At 43.4% G+C, this 22,152-nt stretch overlaps 8 protein-coding genes across 8 annotated transcripts; 5 read left to right on the top strand and 3 right to left on the bottom strand.

Annotated features, from left to right (window-relative positions):
* Positions 1–905: 905 nt before the first annotated feature.
* EAE98_002157 (uncharacterized protein) lies at positions 906–3,226 on the bottom strand (the record flags this gene model as incomplete). Its single annotated transcript, XM_038949776.1, has 3 exons — positions 906–1,075; positions 1,142–3,094; positions 3,145–3,226. 3 exons carry the CDS (start codon positions 3,224–3,226, stop codon positions 906–908), a joined length of 2,205 nt encoding a protein of 734 aa, XP_038813515.1.
* A 704-nt stretch (positions 3,227–3,930) lies between these two features.
* EAE98_002158 (uncharacterized protein) lies at positions 3,931–4,571 on the bottom strand (the record flags this gene model as incomplete). The annotated part of the gene is made up of 2 exons (XM_038949777.1): positions 3,931–4,448; positions 4,502–4,571. 2 exons carry the CDS (start codon positions 4,569–4,571, stop codon positions 3,931–3,933), a joined length of 588 nt encoding a protein of 195 aa, XP_038813516.1.
* A 320-nt stretch (positions 4,572–4,891) lies between these two features.
* On the top strand, positions 4,892–6,201 carry EAE98_002159 (uncharacterized protein; the record flags this gene model as incomplete). Its single annotated transcript, XM_038949778.1, has 3 exons — positions 4,892–4,921; positions 5,193–5,382; positions 5,432–6,201. 3 exons carry the CDS (start codon positions 4,892–4,894, stop codon positions 6,199–6,201), a joined length of 990 nt encoding a protein of 329 aa, XP_038813517.1.
* A 1,172-nt stretch (positions 6,202–7,373) lies between these two features.
* On the top strand, positions 7,374–8,816 carry EAE98_002160 (uncharacterized protein). Its single transcript, XM_038949779.1, has 4 exons — positions 7,374–7,968; positions 8,034–8,221; positions 8,271–8,416; positions 8,473–8,816. Exons 1-4 carry the CDS (start codon positions 7,456–7,458, stop codon positions 8,538–8,540), a joined length of 915 nt encoding a protein of 304 aa, XP_038813518.1. The 5' UTR covers positions 7,374–7,455; the 3' UTR covers positions 8,541–8,816.
* A 288-nt stretch (positions 8,817–9,104) lies between these two features.
* EAE98_002161 (uncharacterized protein) lies at positions 9,105–10,313 on the top strand (the record flags this gene model as incomplete). Its single annotated transcript, XM_038949780.1, has 3 exons — positions 9,105–9,161; positions 9,217–9,695; positions 9,746–10,313. The coding sequence occupies 3 exons, from the start codon at positions 9,105–9,107 to the stop codon at positions 10,311–10,313; spliced, it is 1,104 nt and encodes a 367-aa protein (XP_038813519.1).
* Positions 10,314–11,430: 1,117 nt separating this feature from the next.
* EAE98_002162 (uncharacterized protein) lies at positions 11,431–12,897 on the top strand (the record flags this gene model as incomplete). The annotated part of the gene is made up of 3 exons (XM_038949781.1): positions 11,431–11,457; positions 11,517–11,651; positions 11,710–12,897. The coding sequence occupies 3 exons, from the start codon at positions 11,431–11,433 to the stop codon at positions 12,895–12,897; spliced, it is 1,350 nt and encodes a 449-aa protein (XP_038813520.1).
* Positions 12,898–14,040: 1,143 nt separating this feature from the next.
* EAE98_002163 (uncharacterized protein) lies at positions 14,041–19,204 on the bottom strand. The gene is made up of 3 exons (XM_038949782.1): positions 19,076–19,204; positions 18,911–19,022; positions 14,041–18,861 (listed from the first exon to the last, which is right to left on the bottom strand). Exons 1-3 carry the CDS (start codon positions 19,141–19,143, stop codon positions 14,905–14,907), a joined length of 4,137 nt encoding a protein of 1,378 aa, XP_038813521.1. The 5' UTR covers positions 19,144–19,204; the 3' UTR covers positions 14,041–14,904.
* A 414-nt stretch (positions 19,205–19,618) lies between these two features.
* Positions 19,619–20,557, top strand: EAE98_002164 (uncharacterized protein). Its single transcript, XM_038949783.1, has 3 exons — positions 19,619–19,865; positions 19,917–20,079; positions 20,132–20,557. The coding sequence occupies exons 1-3, from the start codon at positions 19,691–19,693 to the stop codon at positions 20,505–20,507; spliced, it is 714 nt and encodes a 237-aa protein (XP_038813522.1). The 5' UTR covers positions 19,619–19,690; the 3' UTR covers positions 20,508–20,557.
* Positions 20,558–22,152: the final 1,595 nt, after the last annotated feature.

Genomic DNA, 22,152 nt, shown 5'->3' on the forward strand with positions numbered 1-22,152 from the left:
ATTTTAACGTTGTAGGATGCACAGAATTGATGGACGCGGTTGGATTTGACTTGACGCGAACTTGCTTAATTCATCTCCATTTTAATTTATTTTTGGGGTACCTGCTATCTTTGAGTTCGGCAGCTGGATTGAAAGCCTTAGGCATCCATAGCCGCAGATTTGCTGAAGAATGCTGAATGTCATTTTTATACGAGAATTTACCGAGGAATTCATCTAAGAATCGTGACCTCGGGATGTATAACAATGAAGATTGTGGAGTGATCTTTGATAGATGGTGAATCGTACAATGGTAGAATCATCTATATAGAACGAGTACCACTAGAATCTTAATTATATGTCCTAAAACAACCCCAAGTCAGCACGAAGGATAACCTGAAAGGTACTTCTCTCCGGTTAGTCCCCGGGTTATACATCTACGTAATCAAATAAGGTAGGAATTCAGTCTGAGCACATTGCATTGATGCAACATTGACTCCATTCTTTCTATCATCTACAAACAGCGGATATCGTCACCCAAATCGTTATCCTCCCATTGCTTCATCATCCTCCACTCATGATATTGCCCACAGATCTATGATATGTAGAATAGAGAAGAGCTGAAGCGGCACCTAAAATAGGTAGGCAAACTTTTATCTACCAATCCATCGATAAATTCATTTTCCTCCATATTCCTTTCTTTTTAATTCTCCCCAATCCTTGCGACCATGAACCAATGTCAAAGATGAAAGAGACGTTGGATCATGAGACTATAAAAGTCCGTCAACTTTGCGAGCCATGCTATGCTATGCCTTCAATCCATGACGCTATGTTGTTTGAGAAACCTCGAAGTACTATATAGAAAAGCTTTAATACCCTGCAGATCTCGCAATGCTGCCGTTTCCCACACCAATCAGAGATGGTTCCCCTCACAACTTAGCAAACTCCTCCTTAATGATCTCCACAACCTTAGCATCGGTTCCCTCAAGTTCCGATTCCACGACCTTCTGGAAGCGAATCTTCTGTTCTTTTACACTTTCATTCTCCTTGTCGATAGCCGATGCAGCCATGAGACATTTGAGCGCGAGGAGGTGTTTCTCTATTTGGTGTTAGCAATCGCACCCAAAATGATACACGCTAAATCAAAAATAAAGAGAGAACTTACGTCTACGAATAAACACCTCGAACCCCAGAATTTGCGCGTCAATATTCTTGGGACTGAACTGCAATAACGGACTCAAAAACTTCATAGCATCAACCAGCGGTTCCTTGGTCTCTGCCAGTTTCTCCCCATTAGGATCATCATCCTTCTTCTTTACTTCTCCATCCTGATCTTTCACTGGCTTATTGGGTTCATTTTTCTTTGCCAAAGCTTCTTTTTCCAAACGCTCTGCTTCCTTTCTCGCCTTCTTTGCTGCCTTCTTGCGTTCCAGAGCATCTGCCTCAGATTCTTCTGCAGATCCGTTGACTCCGTTTGATGTTGGCTTGTCATGCATCGAAAGATAGACTTTTACTGCCGAAAGAGCTGCTCGGCTATAAAAGGGGTGTTCTCTGATTTTATCTTCCCACTTCATCATATCTATATAGGCTCTAATTTGACCCTTACGTAAGAAGAAAGAATGGAAATCGAACTGGTCTTCATACCAGACATCAAAAATGTTGTAGACTGCCGTAAATCTCTTGAGAGCCAAGCCAATTTTATTTTGGCGAGCATAAGACTCTCCATCCTCTGTCAAAAACCAGACACATTGCATATCATGAAGATCTGCTAGCGGTCCACCCACAGTCTCAGCTCTTGTAAACATACCCATAGTCTTCAAGGCGTTTTCGTTTTCATCATTTCTAAGTTGATATTTGGCAGCCTTGGTGTTGATGTGACGATCCCTAGTGTCGAGACTGCGAGCTTCTTCCATGATCTCAGAGGCTTTTTGGGTGTTTCCTTGATGCTTAAATATACGCGCCTTTGTCATATGGAAATCTACGCTCTTGGGTTCTAATTCGATAGCCTTCTCAATATACTCTAAAGCCTTGTCAAGGTCGCGGCTCAAATAATAGTTGTAATGTTGTGCGAGGAAGTAGTAAGCCGAAGAGTTGCCCTTGGACGTATCACCGTTTCGCTTTGGTTCCGAACTTTCTTCACTTTTCCCACTCTCAATATATTGTTGAACGATGGACGGTAAGACTTCCTTCTTAGAAGCATCGGCATATTGATGCTTCAGGTTTGCGAATGTAGATGGAACCCCCTTATCCAGCATACGGTGAATATACTTGTCTGCGGCCTCTTTAAATTCTTCACCTTCTAAGAAATCTAACGGTAATCGGCGCGCAGCGTCACATCGTGGGTATTTCTCTGCATATTCATCGTAAACAGCTTTGCGAGCCTTCAAATCGGTTGGGTCGATCTCCATAGCTTGGATTAAGGAATCATAGTAGGTTTTGAATTCCTGGTTGCGGTCCACCAGCGCACGATATGCCTTTACAGCTTCCTCCTTTCGTCCAAGCTCGAACAAGTATTTTGCCTTCAGCTCCATAACAGCCAGTCGGTCGAGGTTGTGTTTGCCATCCGATTCAAGGCATTCCAAAGCTCTCTTGATATCACCTTGTTCTGCGATTAACGTAATTTTGTACATAACAGCTTCCGAGTTCTCGAAATCGAGTTTGGAGGGTGGATTCTTCAAAGTCCCCTCATACGTGGTTAACGTTCTCTCCGCTTCTGCCAATTCACCATTGAGATGGTATGCCACAGCTAGAGCAGTCCAGCTTTGTCGACTGGTAGATCTAGCAGTTAGCATAGCTTTGCGACTAACGAGATAGCCTGCATAATCACGCATTTGTACTTGTAAAAGCGCCAAGTCTCTCTGAATCTGCTGCGAGTCTGGTTCTAGTTTCAGAGCAAATTTGTATGCTTTGATAGCCTCTTCGAAGTTTTTTGCGGCGCGATAGAGCAGTCCGTAGACGTGCCAGCAGACGTGTGATTTGAAGTCGCATTGGAGAGCCACTTTCGCAAGCGCAAAAGCTTCGTCGGATTTCCCTTGAGAATTTAGAATCAAAGCTTTCATAGCCAAAGTATCTCCATGTTTAGGGTTCTTTTTCAGAATCTGGTCGGCAGCTTTCAAACCTGTAGATTGTAAGTTGGCGCCTGTGAAGAAGCTGTCATATGTAGCGCACCTTTCTTGTACTGCTTATCTTCATAATTTCGAACCACGGTCCTGAAGAGTGAGGACTCTTTCGAAGATAAAGGTTGTGGCATGGCTGTTCAATTGCGTTTGCCAGAAAAGCTATTCAACAGCGTGGGGGGTTTGAAGACCGTTTTGTGATTCTGACGTCAGGATTCACAATGCTTTGGTATCCTTTTCAATAGTCTCGATGTCGTATTGAAGGCCTTGATAATAATTGAAAAGTCCTAGACTGTACGTTCCGTCTCACAGGTGGGAAGTTTCCTGCTCTGTTGGGAAGTTGTGTTGTTTGGAGGGGTTGTGTATTAATAAGTTCTACTGAACTTTCGAGGTTGCAATGGTGGAAAGTTCCGGCTTTTTTCCGGACGAATTTCATATCCGCTTCCAAACATGTTGAACGCTCACTAAAATGGTGTTATAAGACTAGTGCAACGCAATAAAAGTCTAAAATTAATCGCTTTCTCTATTTGGTGTTTGTGTTACCATTAGAAAGTGTCTAGATTTGAAGCAATTTGCATGATTTGTGATTTATGTTATTCCCAACAACCACCTAGGCATCCCGTGTTTTGCTCTCGTGCAATGGTGTAAGATATACATGCGTTATACTTTCAATTAGTTGGAGTTGATTCTTTCTATTGCTTCTCATACACTCATACAAGCTTCCCAGATATATGCATCAGTAGTCATTTAGTCCTCTGTATATAATTTCCCGAACCCATCCCAAAACTCCCGCTTCTGTGCAGCCTTGCACATAAACATCCAAATGCACACTACCATCTCATTGAGGCCTTTCCCTACTCTTCCTCCACTGATCCATAGCTTCTTCCCAGCTCTCCCAATCTCCGCCACACCTCTCCCTAACTAGCCCCCAACTCCTCGCCCTCACAATATTTTCCACCCCTCTTTCTTGCCTCACAATAGCAGCCAGCCTCTCCGTCCGCGCCTCTTTCGGGAAGAATCTGGCAGAATACGGATCCAATCTCTCATCCACCACCCTCTCCCTATCCCTAGCATTCTCAACCTGTCTCTCCAGCAAATCTGGATCATCGGGGTCCGGACTCGTAGCAACCGAAGCGCAATAATTCAGCACATCTGATCTTGTCTGCCACGAAGGAAATAAAGCCAATTCCTTAAATTTCTGACATGCAGTGGAAGGTATTTGTTTTGAGCGAGGGGATCGAGGATTGCGGATCGAAGTAGATGAGGGGTCAAACCCTTCCCTCGAAGGTGTTACGAGCGCATTGAGATTTTGTGTTATACTGTCGTCAATTGAGGCGCGAGATATACGAAGAAAATCTACAGAATATTAGTCCTAGTTGTGTATAATACAAGAAAAGACATTGGAATACCTCTCAGCGCAACTGTTGAGAAACAAAACTGGGGAGTTAATGTTTGTGGTCTTGGAGCAGGTTCCGCCATTGTCTCTCGGGGAGCTGTCTTTCTAATAACCTCAGCTCGCGAGGTTGTTGACCAAAACCAGTTCGCCAGTGTGAAAGTAATAAAATTAAACAGGGAGGTTTTGTTGTATGTGGTTTATCTGCGAAATTGATTTTGCTTGCCCGAGTGCTGAGTGGCCAAATGAAGCTGAGGCGAGAGCTCGACTTTCTTTTTGATTACAATACATCATATCTTAGCGTCCGATAAAGCTCCCTTCTATGACGATGGTCGGAGGGGTCCATGTCTCATTTACTTCCAACATTTCTTATTGAAGTCTTTCATTCTCTTCATTATGATTTCAAATGTCGAATTCACATACAGATGTTCTTCTTGTAAGTTTGTTTGGTTCATAAAAATTTGTAACAGCGAAAGCAAGCAAGTGTTTGCGTGGGAAAATTACCCCTCCAAATGGCTTCTAATTGGGTCCCGGCGAGCTAGGGGAAAGATATACAAAATTCCAACAGCAGTGATGATAAAGCGCCAAGGACTGTCAAGCTGTCCATTTTTTCCCTTTTTCACTGGGGGACACTGTACTTTATTTCTAGCTTCATACAAAATCTCTGGTTTGGAATGTTTTGATCACGTTTCTAACACAACTCGTAGGCGGGAGCGTTTGCAGCAGTAGCTGTCGACCTTCTAGTATACCCTTTGGATACTCTTAAGACCCGATTCCAAAGTCCAGATTATAAAAAGATCTACTTTGATGCATCGAAACAAGCCATCAATCGTGGTTTACTATTTCGAGGTTTATATCAAGGAGTTGGACCTGTAATTTTGGTGACCATACCTTCATGTATGAGCTCCTGAGTTTTTGAATCTACCTTAATATTAATGTTTCACAGCAGGAGCATTCTTCACCACGTATGAAGGAATAAAATCTGTTCTCACCAAAGCAAATACAAGCTTCGGTAGCAGCAGCACGCCACTGATACCCCAACCTTTTGTGCACAGTGCAGCTTCGGCGGTAGCTGAACTGGTATCATGCTTCATATTGACTCCTGCGGAGGTGTTGAAGCAAAATGCACAGATGATTCGTCGGCCAGCCCACTCCTCAACATCTGGGGCTTCAGTTACTATGCAGGCATTGAAGAAGTTCAAAAGACCTTCGCAGTTGTTCACAGGATACACGGCATTAGCTGCCCGGAATCTCCCGTTCACCGCAATGCAATTTCCCATGTTTGAGCACATGAAAGAGTCGATTAAGAACTACCGGAGGCAGAATGGAACTTTGACCGGTTCGTTGCTCGAGACAGCAACAATAACAGCAGTTAGTGCTGGAAGTGCCGGATCTATTGCAGCTGTGATCACAACACCCGTCGACGTAGTGAAGACCCGGATTATGCTTGCAGCATCAGGAGAAAACTCTGAGAGTGAAGCAAAGAAGAAGATAGAGGAAGCCAAGAAGAGAGGTCAATCCATTGATAACCTTGGAGGGAAGAAAAAGGGCAGTCTCACTATTGCTCGGGAAGTTATTGCGGAAGCTGGCATGAAAGGATTGTTTCGAGGTGCTATTTTAAGAGCCGGCTGGACGGCACTGGGTAGCGGCCTCTATTTAGGGTCTTATGAAAGTGGAAGAGTCTGGCTGGGAGATAGACGGGAGCCTAAAGTTTAAGACGGAGGTTCATTAATCTGGGGATAGTGGCCCAATTGCGTCTACAATGCCACAGGTATTTTTGACAGAGTCCCTTAGGTATATGTACGATAGGAGGATGATGGGACCAAAAGATGGGACCAAAAGATTACATTCAATTCCATGTGGACAATCAGAGTTCTGCGGTCCATGACCCCCCGATGGCTCTTTCTCTATATGCGTGCGCTTTCAATATTCGAATATCGCCAAGCTTATCCGATTTTCGACTTGGTGGAAACAATCATACACGACATCAACACACAGTTTTGCTTTCACTTTTGCGCGGACTTATGAGAAGTTTATTGGTTCGATGGAATTTCTAGCTAGCGACAGTATCAATTGTCATCAGGCAGGCTGATAGGCCGAGCTATTGATAGTGACATTAGTGACAGTAGTGCAAGCGAATTTAAGGAGATTCGTTAATGTAGACCAAGCAAACTATAGAAATGATGCGGATCTTATTGCAAAGATGATGTCTTTTTAAACTCTACATAGGCGAATCGATCCGGTCGAGTCAAACGGAGAAGTGTCAAAGATGTTGAAACGTGCACAAAGAAGTAATTATAATTTATTAGTCTGACCACACAAAACTTCGAATGAATCTTCATCTCATGACCGAGAAGAAGCCATCCAAGATTCGATTGAAAATGGTGCTAGTGAAATGAAGATGAATTCGAATGAAACACCTTGCTCATTGAGTATCTATTACCATTTACCAGTTATGGAGAGGTCAAACGTTCCAGCTCAAGCGTCCCAATTAGGCTTCCCGGTCGGTCTGAGTAATCTCTGGAACTCTAAATCTTCTCCAACCAAGTCCAATGGGCAGATAGAGTTTGATGCAAGGTATCAAAACTCTGATCAAGATACTGAAGAATTGGCGACGTGGACAATTCAGCTTGCAGTAAGCAGGTTGCAGTTACAATTCACCGTTTTGGGTGTCATGGCGTCCGAACTTTCAAATTAGTATTATATAATATACATGAGGCTCCAAAAATAAAGTTCATTCACAATGCCATGAAGTCTTTGATGCCCGCATGTAACGTTGGTAGATCTTTGTTCCTTATAGGGCTATTTATGATTCCCCTGATTTTACAATCGAAACAAAGAAAGGCGTGATTGTCTTCCACACCCGAGAATGGCGCAATAGGGACTGTGATTCGTACCATCCTGAGTCATTTAACGGACGACACCCCCGCAAAAAAATAATTAAATGTAGTATATTATTGATCCAAAACCATGTCGTGGTATCTTTTTGGGCAATTGCGTCCTGGACGCTCCTTCCTCGACTCACCTTTCCCTTCCAATTCTTATATCTTCGACTTTCCCATAGGTTCGTTCCAGTATAGTCTAGAAGATATCGATCCATTTCTTCAATCCTCAAAACATCTTTTTCGAACTCACCTCCTCTTCCTATACAATTCCCTAAAATTGATCAGACCTAAAATTTCGATACTTCCATACATCATGGCCGTTGTTACATCTCCTACTCTACCTTTCAACGAACTTGAACGCCATGAAATTTCCAGTGCACTCGAATCTTCAACTGAACTGAAATATCCCGTTTCAAGCAGCAAGAATGATAGCTTGAATGAGGATAGATACTTGGTGGTCAGTCCATACGACGAAAAACCTCATCTACTAGATCTCGATACCTTGGATACACCAAATCAATTGCTTGCTAGAGCGCTTGTTGGATTGAAATGTCTGAGAGAAGATTATGCAACTGCGCCATATATTGAAACTTTCAACGTATGTTCTCCAATCTCCTGACTCAAGTCTTGAAATTTCAGGTTCACTAACCGAACTTACTTTAGTGGCAAGAAGTCATAGATTCTCTTGGAGAGTTGGCAAAAGCCTCCAATTACACCTGGAAAGAGGAATTTTTTTACATTGTTGTTTTCAGATCTCAAGTCCCGCCGGAAACTGTCGCTCATTACTCTGATCTTGGTGCTCTTGACAAAGCTGCCCACGCCGAGGCGACCGAAAGTGGAGGATTTCTCAAGTAGGTTAACAAATCCCAGGTATGCGGCAGATAAACTGACAGCCTGTAGGTACTGGTTCGGAGTACCTGACAAGAACGGACGAAATCTTGCAACTTGTGTTTGGCGTAGTTCTCGAGATGCGAAAATTGGTAGCGTGGGTCCACACCACCGTGTCGCAGCCAACGCAGCCAGGCATATGTATACAGAGTGGAAAAGTGAGCCCACTCCTATCATTGATGTTCATGTTGCAGATGCTAATCAGATCCTGTAGTCGAGCGATTAAGGCTCCTAGTAAAGGACGATATCAAAGGATGGGAGATTGAACAATGGGTCGACTAAAAATGATATATCCTATCTGAAGTGTTCCGACACCCAATTTCCTTTCAGATCGATTGGATGAATATCGGAGTTGAATTGGACGGCGTAGAAGGAGTTACCTATGAGTTTATAGATTACCTAGAAGTTGCTTGCTTTCATGATACCACAATAGAATAGACAAAATTAAGAGACGAAAATCGTTCAAGATTACCTGAACTCTCACATTTTCAGCAATCCGTGTTGTGAGTGCAATCTATATTAATTGCAGGTATTCAGATGCCTCAAAACTGTATTCGCCACGTTGGACTAGAAGTTGAACATATTTTTGATGAACAATAACGATATTGTGTTGTGTTGAAAGAACAAGATTCGCGCGCGGGGTTAAAGATTCCCGTCATCGCTAGTGTAAAAAAAACGCCAAGACTTCGCACACAAATGAATAGAATCCATCCTCAAAAAATAACCCACCTTTTTGCGACAACGACTACTGGACGCGGAACCCTTCGAATTTGCGCCAGATCCTATCGAAATATTGCCAGTAATTATTCGTAATCGAACGATCACGAATTTGAACCATATTTCATCATGGCGGATATTGCTAGCAAAGAGGTGCCTTTGCACTCAGTACAAGTTGAGGCATTGGTAGGGACTATATCACAAGCAAGACATCGAAAATTGTGGCTAATAGGATATGTAGGTTGTTATGAAGATTGTAAAGGCTTGTGCCGCAACCTACCCAACCACAGCTACTGGATCGATCGTTGGTATGGACTCGAACGGAACTCTCCAAATCACAAATTCCTTCCCATTCCCCACGACGGACGTTACTGCCTCGGATTCCCACCCAAATGACCACATGGCCGCCTCGAACATCGCTGCCGCAGCTCCAAGATCGAAAGCCAATGTCATTTACCAGAGTGAGATGATCAAAATGTTGAAGGAAGTCAATGTCGATGCAAACAACGTCGGATGGTACACGAGTGCAAACATGGGAAATTTTATCAACACCAGCCTGATCGAAAACCAATTCTTCTACCAAAAGGAACCAAATGAGAGAACTGTCGCGCTTGTCCACGATGTCAGCAGAAGTTCCCAAGGTGCTTTGAGTCTACGTGCTTTCAGACTTTCCCCAACCTTCATGGCCGCGTACAAGGAGGGTAAATTCACCACTGAGAAGTAGGTTCATACGATATGCCATAACAAGGTCAATACTGACAAGATATTAGCATGCAAAAGTCGAAGCTCACATACAAAGACATCTTGGTCGAATTACCTATCATCGTCCACAACTCCCATCTCTTGACCTCTTTCTTGCACCAAATGCCAGTCGAATTACCAAAGAAGGATCTTGAATTCCCCGCAAGTTTCGCAGACCTCAACCGAAACACACCGCCAACTCCTCTTTATCCTAACATGGAATCTTTGGACTTATCTATTGATCCTTACTTGGAGCGAACCTGTGATATGCTTTTGGACAGCATAGAAACTCATTACACTGAGCTCAACAACTTCCAATACTTCCAAAGACAATTGACTCGTGAGCAAGCCAAGGTCACAGCATGGAAGGCAAAGCGTACAGCGGAGAATGCTACTAGAGCTACACAGAAACTTGCTCCTCTACCTGAGGATGAGTGGGAAAGACTCTTCAAGCTCCCAACAGAACCAAGCAGATTGGAGGGTATGTTGAACGCACGACAAGTTGAGCAATATTCAAGACAGGTGGACGGATTCACTGCTAGCATCACCGGAAAGATGTTTGCAGTAAAGAGCAACCTCTTACCAGAACAAAACTAAAAAGAAACGTATGTAATGCAGCTGGTAGTAGGGACATTAAGGTTGCTAGCTAGGGCACTTATGAGGGATTTCTTGCATGGGCATGGCGTTCAGAGGGATATGTCAATATGTGGGATCATATTCATGATCAAAAAAGGAACGATAGACAACACCTTGAGAACTCTTTTTTTCTTATGGATGTATAGATATCTCGTATATTCCTCCAAAATGCACGGACTTTTGATATTGTCCACCCACCAACGTGCAACTCAACCCCACTTACAAGCTTTTACTATTTGCTATCAGTGATACCCACATGTCTAATTTAAATTCCATGTTGATGTTGACCCTGAATTTTGTACTTAGTTATCACTTCACTTGACTTTGCTCACATCGCTCACAAGCCTCACCTCACTGAACGATCATATGGTATGTGAGTAGTAGCTACCTCTACCTAGGTAGGTATGGCAATCCAAGGACTCTTCATCTGTTTGTCGACCACGTACGGAGTACACATACCTATTAGACACCATGTTGGCCGACGACCGAAGCGACGGTGTTCGGCTAGATCCTCTAATTGTCTACTAGCTAGAAGATCTGGCCAGCAAAGTATAAGGATCATTCACTTATTGAAGAGAATCTGCTCTTGTTGTTCATTATTATATTCAATACTGCTCGTACCTACGGAGTAATTGTATGTTACATACGAGTACAGTCCAGCTACATTTGAACAACTCATGTAAATCCAATAGTATTTCTGCAACAATGCAAGTCTGAACCACCGAACAGTGATATCTAATGTCTATCTCTTTGTCAAACGTTTCCTATTGTTGGGTTTTGGTACTCAGGGATTACGCATCTAACCTGATTTGGCTTAGCGCTGAATTTTCCTTCTTCTCACCCCTCCATCACTAGTTGAAGCGTCGGCCCCCCGAAGTTTTTCTGTTTATCCTCCCATTTCATCTCCTCTTCTCTACCTCGCCTCTTCTTTTTATCTCCACCCTTAAAAACAAATGTAAGTATTAAAAGGCATCTCTGTCCCAATCTTCGCACTCATCCTTCTTCACTCTGGAAACTTTGAATTGACTCTTATCTTTCAGTATCTATCTCCCTCAATATCATCTTTTCCTCACCCAAAATGTCTGCCCCAGCATCCAAGTTCAAGGTAAATAAAGCTCCCATTATGAATTGCTGATTCACTTATGCTAATTTGTATACTTGTAGGTCGCTGACCTCAGTCTTGCTGCCTTCGGTCGCAAGGAAATTGAGCTCGCTGAGAATGAGATGCCAGGTTTGATGGCCACTCGTGAGAAGTATGCTGCCGATCAACCTTTGAAGGGTGCCCGTATTGCTGGATGTGTACGTATTCTCTTGCTACTGTATCAATCAGATTCGAAGACTAACGAAGCTGTTATAGTTACACATGACCATCCAAACTGCTGTCTTGATTGAGACCCTCACATTCCTCGGAGCTGAGGTTACCTGGTCATCATGCAACATTTTCTCCACCCAAGACCATGCCGCTGCTGCTATTGCTGCTGCCGGTGTCCCAGTCTTTGCCTGGAAGGGTGAGACCGAGGAGGAATACAACTGGTGTTTGGAACAACAACTCGTTTCCTTCAAGGATGGCAAGAGCTTGAACTTGATCCTCGATGACGGTGGAGATCTTACTCAACTCGTACACAACAAATACCCAGAGATGTTGAAGGACTGCTACGGTGTTTCTGAGGAGACCACCACTGGTGTTCACCACTTGTACAAGATGTTGAAGAACAAGGGTCTCCTTGTCCCAGCTATCAACGTTAACGACTCCGTCACCAAGTCAAAGTTCGACAACTTGTACGGATGCCGTGAATCTTTGGTCGATGGTATCAAGCGTGCCACCGATGTCATGATTGCTGGTAAGGTTGCCGTTGTCGCCGGTTTCGGTGATGTCGGAAAGGGTTGTGCTATGGCTCTCCACGGAATGGGTGCTCGTGTCATTGTCACTGAGATTGATCCTATCAACGCTCTCCAAGCTGCTGTTTCCGGATACCAAGTCATGCCAATGGAGAAGGCTGCTTCCCAAGGTCAAATCTTCGTTACCACCACTGGATGCAGAGACATCTTGACTGGTGAGCACTTCGAGGCCATGCCAAATGATGCTATCGTCTGCAACATTGGTCACTTCGATATTGAGATTGACGTTGCCTGGTTGAAGGCAAACGCTGCTAGCGTTCAAAACATCAAGCCCCAAGTCGACAGATACCTCATGAAGAACGGTCGTCACATCATCCTCCTCGCTGAGGGTCGTCTCGTTAACTTGGGATGTGCCACCGGTCACTCTTCCTTCGTTATGTCCTGCTCCTTCACCAACCAAGTCCTTGCTCAAATCATGTTGTTCAAGTGCGAGGATGAGGCTTTCGGCCAAAAGTATGTCGAGTTCGGCAAGACCCAAAAGCTCGAGGTTGGTGTCTACGTTCTCCCAAAGATCTTGGACGAGACCGTTGCCAAGCTCCATTTGGCACACGTCAACGCCGAGTTGTCCAAATTGACCCCAGTTCAAGCCGAGTACCTTGGACTTGAGGTTGAGGGACCATTCAAGGCTGAGATCTACAGATACTAGATTATGTTTATATGGGTTTTCATTTTTTTTGTTTACAGGGGAGCTGTGGTTAAATCTTTCAACATGAGTAATGATTGCAATGATACCGGGGAAAAGCATTTTGACCTTCAACGGCATATAAAGGGGATATACAAGGGAAAAGTTTCAACATAAAGGGTTTATGGATGAATTTTATAAAGCGGGCGTTACTTGGCTCTTCAACCATGGTCAAGTAGTAGAGGTCGGCCTTTTGCCTTGACATTAGAGCATAATTGTGCTTGGGTAGAATATACATTGTATGTTCACAGTGGATACGTTTCGTTCATGCATTTGATTGTGATTGTGATTTTGATTGTAGAATTGATTTTGAATTTCTCTGGACAATGAGAATCTTCAACAGTGATTGAGGTTATCCATGAGCATAGGGTTGCGGATCTCCTATTCAGTTCCTACTTTGACAGAAGAGAAAACAGCGTGTATAAAGAGATTGGCTATATGGGACAAGACGAATCGAATGGAAACATGGCCGTACAATATTGCTAGCTAGCTAAGTTGCTAAATGGATCATTGCTAATGTCTAATCCCATGCCTATGTAAACAAAACCATTATATCTGCCTATGTATGTATGTATGTATGTATATATGTATATGTATGTATGTATATATGTATGTATATATGTATGTATGTATGTATGTATGTATGTATGTATGTATGTATGTATGTATGTATGTATGTATGTATGTATGTATGTATGTATGTATGTATGTATGTATGTATGTATAGTATCAATCACAACCCAGGAAGATTGTTATAATGAGGTTACTTGGAAGTTAGTTGTAGTTGTAGTTGTAGTTGTATATCGGATACTCGGGTTAGTAGGATGGTAGATACTAGATATTAGATACGTATACTAGATACTAGATAATCCTACTGCGTATATTTGAAGGTGTTATTAAGTAAAGTAAGTATTAAGTAGATTGTAATGTAATTGTAATAATTTGATATTTTGGAGATTGAGTGGTTTGTTCGTTTGATTGATTGACTCTAGATAGTGAGGAAATAAATTAGGCTGGAGTTGAGAAGTTGAGAAGTTGAGGATCAGAAGAATGGAAAATAATCAAGTGTTTGTATATATACTAATGCATATGTGATACGATACGATACCATATAATACAATTTGATGTGATATGATATGATATAACGAGAAGATTATCTATAAGTGACGACTCGAGGGTTATATATAAACACTTTCTTCCTTATTCCTTCCTATTTCCCAGTATCCCTTCCTATTCCCAAATCTAATCTCCATTCTCGGTTCCCAGGTTGCTGGGGTCCGATAATGTGATGTGGTTTATTATACATAAGTACCTAAGTTCGTCCGTATCCATATACAGATCCATCTCTCATTCAGCATACTGATCGATGCATCACGCATGAGTAGTTCTAGTCCCAGCATATTTTATGGTCTGATCCTTCACTCCGATTGATGTATATCTCCATCCATGCTCCCGCTCCCGCATTGCAGATTCCAATTGCAATGTCATGTTGCGCCATGTTATTAATCTTCGCCATTTATCAGTCAATATTCGTATCATACAATTCCTTCTTCCCATTTCCGTAATTAAAATCCTCCTCCTCTTCCTCTCTCCAGACTAAGATCAATCGACCATAAAGAGTCCCATATCATTGATCTTCTAAGCTTGTTTGGTGATGCACTTCGCTCTTCTCTTACTTCCTCCATTGCTCCATTTTCTGTGCTAGAATCTCCCATCGAATACTCCCTTCCAAGAGTACTCCCAGTTGTTCCAAAGCCTGTGCCCAAAGCTGCAGGATACCCATGGCCATTGTGAACATTCTAGAACACCATCGCACTATCAGCGTATGTCCTGCTACAAGCTTCATTTTGCAAATAGAAAGAGTATAACACAATATGCAATACAATGGGCGAGCGTTCACAATTCTTGACGTAAAGAACTCTGAAAGCGATACAAGACAGATAGACAACAGGATCAAGATAGAGATGAAGATCAAGGACCCAAGAGATTATCCAAAGGATTTCGAACCTCATTGTTTACTGCTTCAGGAGTAGCAGAAGTAGCTGCTGCATTGGTGCCCCCATCACCATTCTTTACAACGGCGGAATCCATCGCATCCCCGATCGCTTCATTTCTCAAACCACTAACTGAAGCCGTCGAGCCCGTTTTCCTCAACGGCGACGCAGCAATCTGAATAGCTTTCTTGGAGTTACTACTGCTTCTTCTACTATCCAGACTCTTCGCCAGGGTTTTATTAAGCCCCTCAGCACCCGTGCTGGATGATTTCTTCGGGCGACGAATCGTAGCTGTTGCATCTATATTTGCACTAGCGACTGTGCTTTTGGCGAGACCAGGTGTAGATGGAGCACCTGGTTTCTCCTCCGAGGCATCAATGAGATACCAACGAAGACCATCGGAAAGATCGAATGGGTTATCGTCATCGAAGGAGTCGCCTGTGCTTGCGAAGGAACGACCATCCGTGATGGATTTGGAAAGATCAACTACTCTGTCCTGAATTTTATGGATTCGAGCTAATAACCAATCGCGAGAGCGGAGCTTATGAGAATCTTGTTCTCGAAGGAAGTAATGAGGAGCGCCAACGTTGAATGCTGCCCATGCCCCGGTGGATTGATTTCTTGTTGGCAGAAACAAGGCTAGATCACCTTCTTTGAAATTCTTGAAAGCAATCTTCTCATGGGCTTCCTTTTGAGCTCTGTGAGACTTCTCCCGGTAAGCACGAGCGTCTTTGGAATATTTCTTGGCTGTGTATTCCATGTCCCTAACTCGCTTTGCAATGACCTCACAAAAGTTATCTATATCGAAGCTACCGATGGAATTGATGTAAGCGTCATACTTCTCACTTTCTGTTTCAGGATCGTCATTGTGCATCCAATACAAAAGGTCAAGGTCTCCACTATCGACCATGGCTTTCATTGTTGTCGAACCTGTCATGCTTCGCCTGAGCTTATTTCCAGCATCTGAGGAATCATTACCGTTTATCATGCTACGATCAGGTTTTGGTAATTTCTGGATGATCATTGAGCCATTGTCTTTGGTGACTGAATAACTCAAACGCTCAAGTAGTCGGACAAGCTTATCATTTTGAGAATACACTCGTTGTGTAAGGTCTTTTGCACGCGAAGTGCGTGAATCGAATCGGTCGTTCAATCTCTCGAATCTTTCTTGTGAAAATTGGTGCTTGTCTTGATGTGATCTTATCTCTTCCTCAAGACTTCCGACACGAGAAAGCTGTCTAGCAAGATCCTCTGACAGAGATGTAACTTTGCGTTCCTCCTCTTCCAGACGATTACGTAGAGCCTCAGATCCTGTTTCGCCATCTGCCATCTTGGTTCTTATGGAGCTTAATTGGAGGCGTTCATCAGTGAGCTCGGCTTCCAGAGCAGAGTACTTGGCTCTCTCGGATGCTAATTCTTCGCGCAAGGATTGCGATTCCTTCTCTTCGGTAGCAAACTTCTCCTCGTAATCCGCAAGTTCGGATCTCAGCTCCGAAATCGTCGTTTCTGCATCATCCCGCTGAGATTTCGCAAGGTTGTAATCGCGCTTCGTATTTTCAAGCTCGGATATCAAGCCCAGTGATTTGTTGGTCAACGATCCCGAGAGGGCTGTGAACTCTTGTGGCATCCTCAACTTGGGTGATAACTGCAAATGGATTTCTTGCAAAGTCTTCAACTGATCTTCAGCAGCCGATTCTGCCTGGATCGTGCGGGATAATAGTTCCTTCTTCTCTTCTCTGAGAATCTGCATTTGCCTTTCCAAAGTCTCATTGGTCTCCCTCTGCAATTTTGCATCGTTTCTCAAGAAGTCAACCTGACCTTGAGCCTTTTGGGCCTCTGCGGCACTATCCTTTCGTAATTTATCCAGTTCATCTTGTAAGAGACGAACACGATCATCAACACCGGACTTCTCGTTCTCTCTGGAGCCGAGATATCTATCCATCTCATCCTCCAACTCTTCTAGTTTTGCCTTGTAGCGCTTGATGTCGTCATTCAAAGCTTTGCGCTCATCAATGAAATCTTGTTGCTGTGCTTTGAAGTTCTCCGAAAGGTCGTGTTTCATGGAATTCACTTCTTCAAGTTGAGACTTTAACTCGTTTGCTGAGGTATTCTGGGCAGCAACCTCTTTCTCCAAACCTGAAGCGCGCTCACGTTCAGTAATCAACTCCGCCTCCAAAGAAAGTAGCTTTTGCTGGAAGGCTGCTTCTTCCTCACCTCGATTCGCAGAAAAGCGTCGGGATGAGATCGAAGACCGACGAGAGTCGTCATTCGGGCGTGATGGTATGGGGTTTGCCACACTGTGAACATCAGGGCTAGGAGTATTGGGTACTGAAAACACGTTTCCGATTGAAGTCCTGTTGGCTTGAGTTTGCCGATGCAATAGATCCTCAAGCCTTCGAATTCGACTTTCAGCGGTTCTCAATTTGTTCTCAAGCTTTGACTTTTCATCTTGCATGCTTTTCAAGGCTTCGTCGTCCCCGCGCATTAAAAGAGCACTTTTACCAAGAGCTGATTCGTGAATACTTCCCGCCTTAAAGGCATTTGCCCTCTTACTTTGCTGTCTCGTTGGGTTGTTGAGATCCGAAATGATTCTCGAAATGTCGCTAAGCATCGGTGATTTAAGATTTTCAGCCCTAAGGATTGCCAAAATGTCTTCTAAATCCCGTCGAGAAGCTTGAGGCCAATCATCCTCTTCCCCATGCAAGACAACTTCCAGAGCCATGACCTGCGTCTCGGGCTTTTCATCCCACAAAGTAGCCCCGATGTTCTTCTGCCACTTGCGTCGTCGCCTCGTTTCTTCTTCTTGGAAATTTGCCATTTCATTAGCCAAAGTCGAGGAATCTGATCTTACTTTCTCATCCCATTCACTGCGCCTGACTGCCTCGGCCAAGAATGAAACAAAAGTGACCGGTAATGTGTCCAGCATTGAAATTAAATGCAAGGCGTTGACTCCATCACCATCCAATTCCAGGGCCGCAAATCGACTGTTGACTTCTGCAAGCATCGTTGTTAAGCTGGCGATGTCATACATGAACTCTAAGGATGATATTGCGGTGGAATTTCGCAACTTCGTAACGGTCTGCATAATTTCCTCCATCTCGAGAGCCCTTTTAGATAGCGAGGGTAAAAACTTATCAGTGTGAAGAAGTGCCGATTTTGAAGCTTGTGAAATATTTTTCGGTGTGTTAGTAAAGCCAAGAATGGCTTCACAGTCAGTATTGACCTTTCTAAATATTGCCTCAATGTCCTCCAGTAAAGCAATAGGTTCCTGGGATTGTGGAATAGCCGCTCGCGCAGGACTTTTCTCGACCTTCTCAATCAAATGGTCAATCCTTCGCATGACCTCATCCACTTCCTGTCCGGCTTCTACACTACTACGCTCGAGGTTTTTCGAAATTTTGCCCAACAGCTTTCCGGACCTTTTGACTTCTTCCGCATCAACCAAGTCCGCTAAGGTGATTTGGCGCTTCGTCTTCGACAAGTCACGGCCCGTGATAAACCTAATTACGTCTGCAGTGGCAGGTAGCGACTTTAATCGAGACATTGATACTTCCCAGTCCCCGCCAGCGACGTTGAGTTTCTGCATTTCTTCGACGTAGTTTTGAACTTCGGCATTCTTCTGGTCCAGCGCTCTGACATGCTTCTCCAGGTTCAAAACAGCGGTATCCACACACCGAGTAATCACCTCCGTTTCGATGTACCTTTGCTGCGCTTGATCAGACATGGAAGCACAATCTTCCACTACCTTCGCAGCCCATGCCCGTCTCTCGACGAATAAGTCTTGCCATGCTTGTAGGTCCTTCTCGTTTGTGATCGAATCTGGGGGTCGAGAAACTGTGTATTTGCGCGGTAAGGGGATTTCAGAGATCAGTAATTTCGCGGATGCTATAGAAGATTGCTGAATGATGCGCCTGTCGTATACGAATATTTCTTGCTGTACCAAGATTAGCAATTGTAGGGTTGGGAAATGTCGGCGTGGGTACCTCTAAGCAAAGCGCTTGAAATCGCACTGCTTTGGCTGCTGCGGTAAGAGATATGTGATCGCTGGCGGCAATAGGTGTATACTTGGCCACCCACAACTTAAAATCGTCCAGACTTGAGTGCTATCAGCATTTATGATCGGAGTAGACATGACGTCGCATACTTACGAGGTAAAGGATCCAGGGTCTACCTGAAGATGTTGGCCCGTGTGGGCAATGTATACGTGAAGTTCCATAATCGTATATGCATCTCACAGTTACAGCGAGTTGCCAAATTGTCTTTCCTCTTATGGGATGTAGAAGATGTCTTGTCGCATGTTGAAGATGTGAAGATCACAAGGTTAGTTCGAGACCGCCGTAACTTAGCTTAAGCTTCAGGGTCGGCCGCCTTATCTCGGTAAGCCACACTCTAATCACTTGAAGCTAATGAATGCCTGAAAACACCTCCAGCATATAATATTATGGATGGTTCAAAGATTTGAAAGGAATTCGAGTTTGAGATAGAGACAGAGACATATGATACAGTTGCATTTATCTTAATATATTGATCGATCCATTTCACATGGCATTTTCCAAAGTATGTGCTTTCGCGGTTTAACCTTATCTGGTACACGGTGTGCCACACTAAATGTGGCTGACCTTCGTTGAACCAATCTCAATCTGAAGATACCTGAGTATGGGGTTTTCATGGCATGATGAGAGACGCGTTCTCCACGAACAACAGATTGTGGACTTTTGGATTTCTGTGTAGCTTATGACTCGTAGGCAGATTTACAAATCAAGATGTCGCATCAAGAAAGTGTTGAAAGTATGGATGGAGTTGAAATGACTGGACCAGCCAACGACATACCTCCTTTGAGCGAGCAAGAAAAACGCATCCTGGAAGTGTACGATAAATTGGAAGAACTTCAAGTCGAAATCGCTCTCTTGAAAGCTCAAGGTGTTATATCTTCAGAAGGTTCATCTCTCTATATATCACTTTGAAAGCACGTGTCCTGACAATCTTTAGAGCAAGAAGAAGTCACCGATGAAGTTATCCAACAGGCAGAGAAAGACCTCCTTGAGTCAAAAGCCAATTATTCATTGCGGTCGAAAATCATTGAGAATGTGATTATTGCCAATCCTATATTGAAGGCAGTTCATGCTGGTAGTAATGCTTCGGTCATAGAACAGTAAGATACTCCACTCAAACTTTTTTTTTTGGCATTCTTGACACAAGAGTAGGGACCTCCTACCACTCATCGAAAAACGTGATGCTATGTCTGAAAATCTGGCTCAGATATCTAACAAAATCCAAGCATCAAGAGAAGGCTTGATGAGAGAGTCCAATGAGAACATTATCGCAGGGAGGAAGAACATCGAATTGGCAACAGAAATGTTGGCTCTGGCAGAAGACGCAAATAGTCAGGGGAAGGAAAACATAAAAGATCCAGATATTCGTGCACAGTTGGATGAATTGGAAGGAGCGATGAAGAATAGTAGACAGAGATGGAGGATCATGAAGAATACTGCTAGTGCTGTGGTAGTGGGTAGTGGTATTGATTGGGCAAGAGATCCTAAGTTATTGGAAATTGTCCTTGATGATGATGGGGATCAATAATGAGGTATTACTTAGAAATTGTTATCTAGTATCGATCATAACAAAATGCCATAATCATGAATCCGAACCCCAATGATAGCAAATTCTCGTTCCAAAAGGCGAATTTTGTTCCCAGCTATCAGAAAGGTAGGTAGTTTAGTGTCAATAGCTTCCATGCGCGTTCCAGAAAATTGATCGATCATCTAAACTTTCCATGTGGGATTTGCACATGAAAGCTTGCAGGGTAGAATTTTGCTACAGTGAATTCTGTCTACCCGTATAAAGCTCGTAGCATGCATAAACTCCGTACCTATATTTTGACATTTCGTTATCGTTCGTATAGGTAGCAAAGTGAGGCTCAAAGCATGTGAGAATGGACCCCTGTTACTTCAAGATAAGCATGCACTAGGTAGGTAAGATATCGACGGGGACTGTGGGTTAAAACTTAAAGCTCCTTAATTCGTGACAAGTAAATTCTAAATCATTCAAAGTGTCTAGGTAGATAGGTAGGTACTGTACGAGATGCCGAACTAATTTGTGGCCAAATCTAACGACCAATAAGCGATAGAATTAGAGAACCTCCTTAACACACCTTATACCACCGACTCATAGGAAACTTGAAATATCGCCTGTGCTATGCCTAGTGCCGTAGATAGCTGCGTGATGCGCCCAAAGTGTGTAGAGGTCTATGTGATGTGTAGATGTGTACCTCTTGTTAATCGAAGGCTTGTGTAGCATCCCTAGACATGTTAATGTGAAAGAGGAGTTCGGCTTCTAGACCTTCCAGGGGATATGCATGACAAACACACCTCCCACTGTTGAGACTTACATCTAAGGGGTGCATGGAACGCATGGAATGCCTAGAATTATCCTATAGAAAGACCTCCTTCTCAAAATAGCCGCTATTAGGTTCATCATCCAATATCTCTCTAGATATGTATGAGGAGTCAGTTGTACGAGCTCGATCATCGCTCTGCTCCTTGATACACCCGAGACACCTTATACGGAAGATCAAGGTTACCACCAATACGGGTAGAGAATGGATTTCAGATTCATTTCTCCGATGTACAAGCTTCACTTCAGTTCGGGCTGCAAAGCGAAGCGAAAGCGTAGTACGAATGACGGTATGATATAATAGTTAATAAATGGGAGACAAATTGTAATATATCTGTCCACCTCTTTTGCCCCCTGATGAGTACCTAGGTTTTCCTTTTTCAAGTAAGCATCGATCAGAGCAACCAATAGGAGAACCATTAAGCATTGATTTTGGATCCAAAACGCTAGCACCAAGCTTCGCTACGAAAAGTTACATGTTACAGAGGCAACGCCAGAGCCAAACGAATTTCATCCCTTTAATTAAGCCAGGGAAAAGGAAGAAGCAAGAAATCAGCGGTGCGGAAAAGCCTGAATACTCCTCCCCCCTTTATAAATGTAGAAAACTTGTTTGTACAGGATCTGTATCTGTATCTGTATTTGTTGGACACACAACCAAACCTTTCTCAATTCAATTCTTTTGGAGGATAGGAGAACCAGTGAACAACCCTCTCGGCTTTCGTCTATTATCCCATATCAAAGAGTAAATCACAAGAGAGGGGGTAGAAGCAAAAGTGAATTCATCGAGAACAACGCACCAAGCGGCGGCACGGAACTTTTGACAACTAGCAAA

This window comes from Botrytis deweyae (genome assembly GCF_014898535.1).
Source record: "Botrytis deweyae strain B1 chromosome Unknown BDEW_004, whole genome shotgun sequence".
Lineage (NCBI taxonomy): Eukaryota > Fungi > Ascomycota > Leotiomycetes > Helotiales > Sclerotiniaceae > Botrytis > Botrytis deweyae.

Coding starts and splice junctions, on each gene's coding strand:
- EAE98_002160 (XM_038949779.1), top strand. CDS start 7,456: ATGTCGTGGTATCTTTTTGGGCAATTGCGTCCTGGACGCTCCTTCCTC. Junction 7,969..8,033: donor CATATATTGAAACTTTCAAC/GTATGTTCTCCA, acceptor AACTTACTTTAG/TGGCAAGAAGTCATAGATTC. Junction 8,222..8,270: donor GAAAGTGGAGGATTTCTCAA/GTAGGTTAACAA, acceptor GACAGCCTGTAG/GTACTGGTTCGGAGTACCTG.
- EAE98_002163 (XM_038949782.1), bottom strand. CDS start 19,143: ATGGAACTTCACGTATACATTGCCCACACGGGCCAACATCTTCAGGTA. Junction 19,023..19,075: donor GACCCTGGATCCTTTACCTC/GTAAGTATGCGA, acceptor ATAGCACTCAAG/TCTGGACGATTTTAAGTTGT. Junction 18,862..18,910: donor TTCAAGCGCTTTGCTTAGAG/GTACCCACGCCG, acceptor ATCTTGGTACAG/CAAGAAATATTCGTATACGA.
- EAE98_002164 (XM_038949783.1), top strand. CDS start 19,691: ATGTCGCATCAAGAAAGTGTTGAAAGTATGGATGGAGTTGAAATGACT. Junction 19,866..19,916: donor AGGTGTTATATCTTCAGAAG/GTTCATCTCTCT, acceptor GACAATCTTTAG/AGCAAGAAGAAGTCACCGAT. Junction 20,080..20,131: donor AATGCTTCGGTCATAGAACA/GTAAGATACTCC, acceptor ACACAAGAGTAG/GGACCTCCTACCACTCATCG.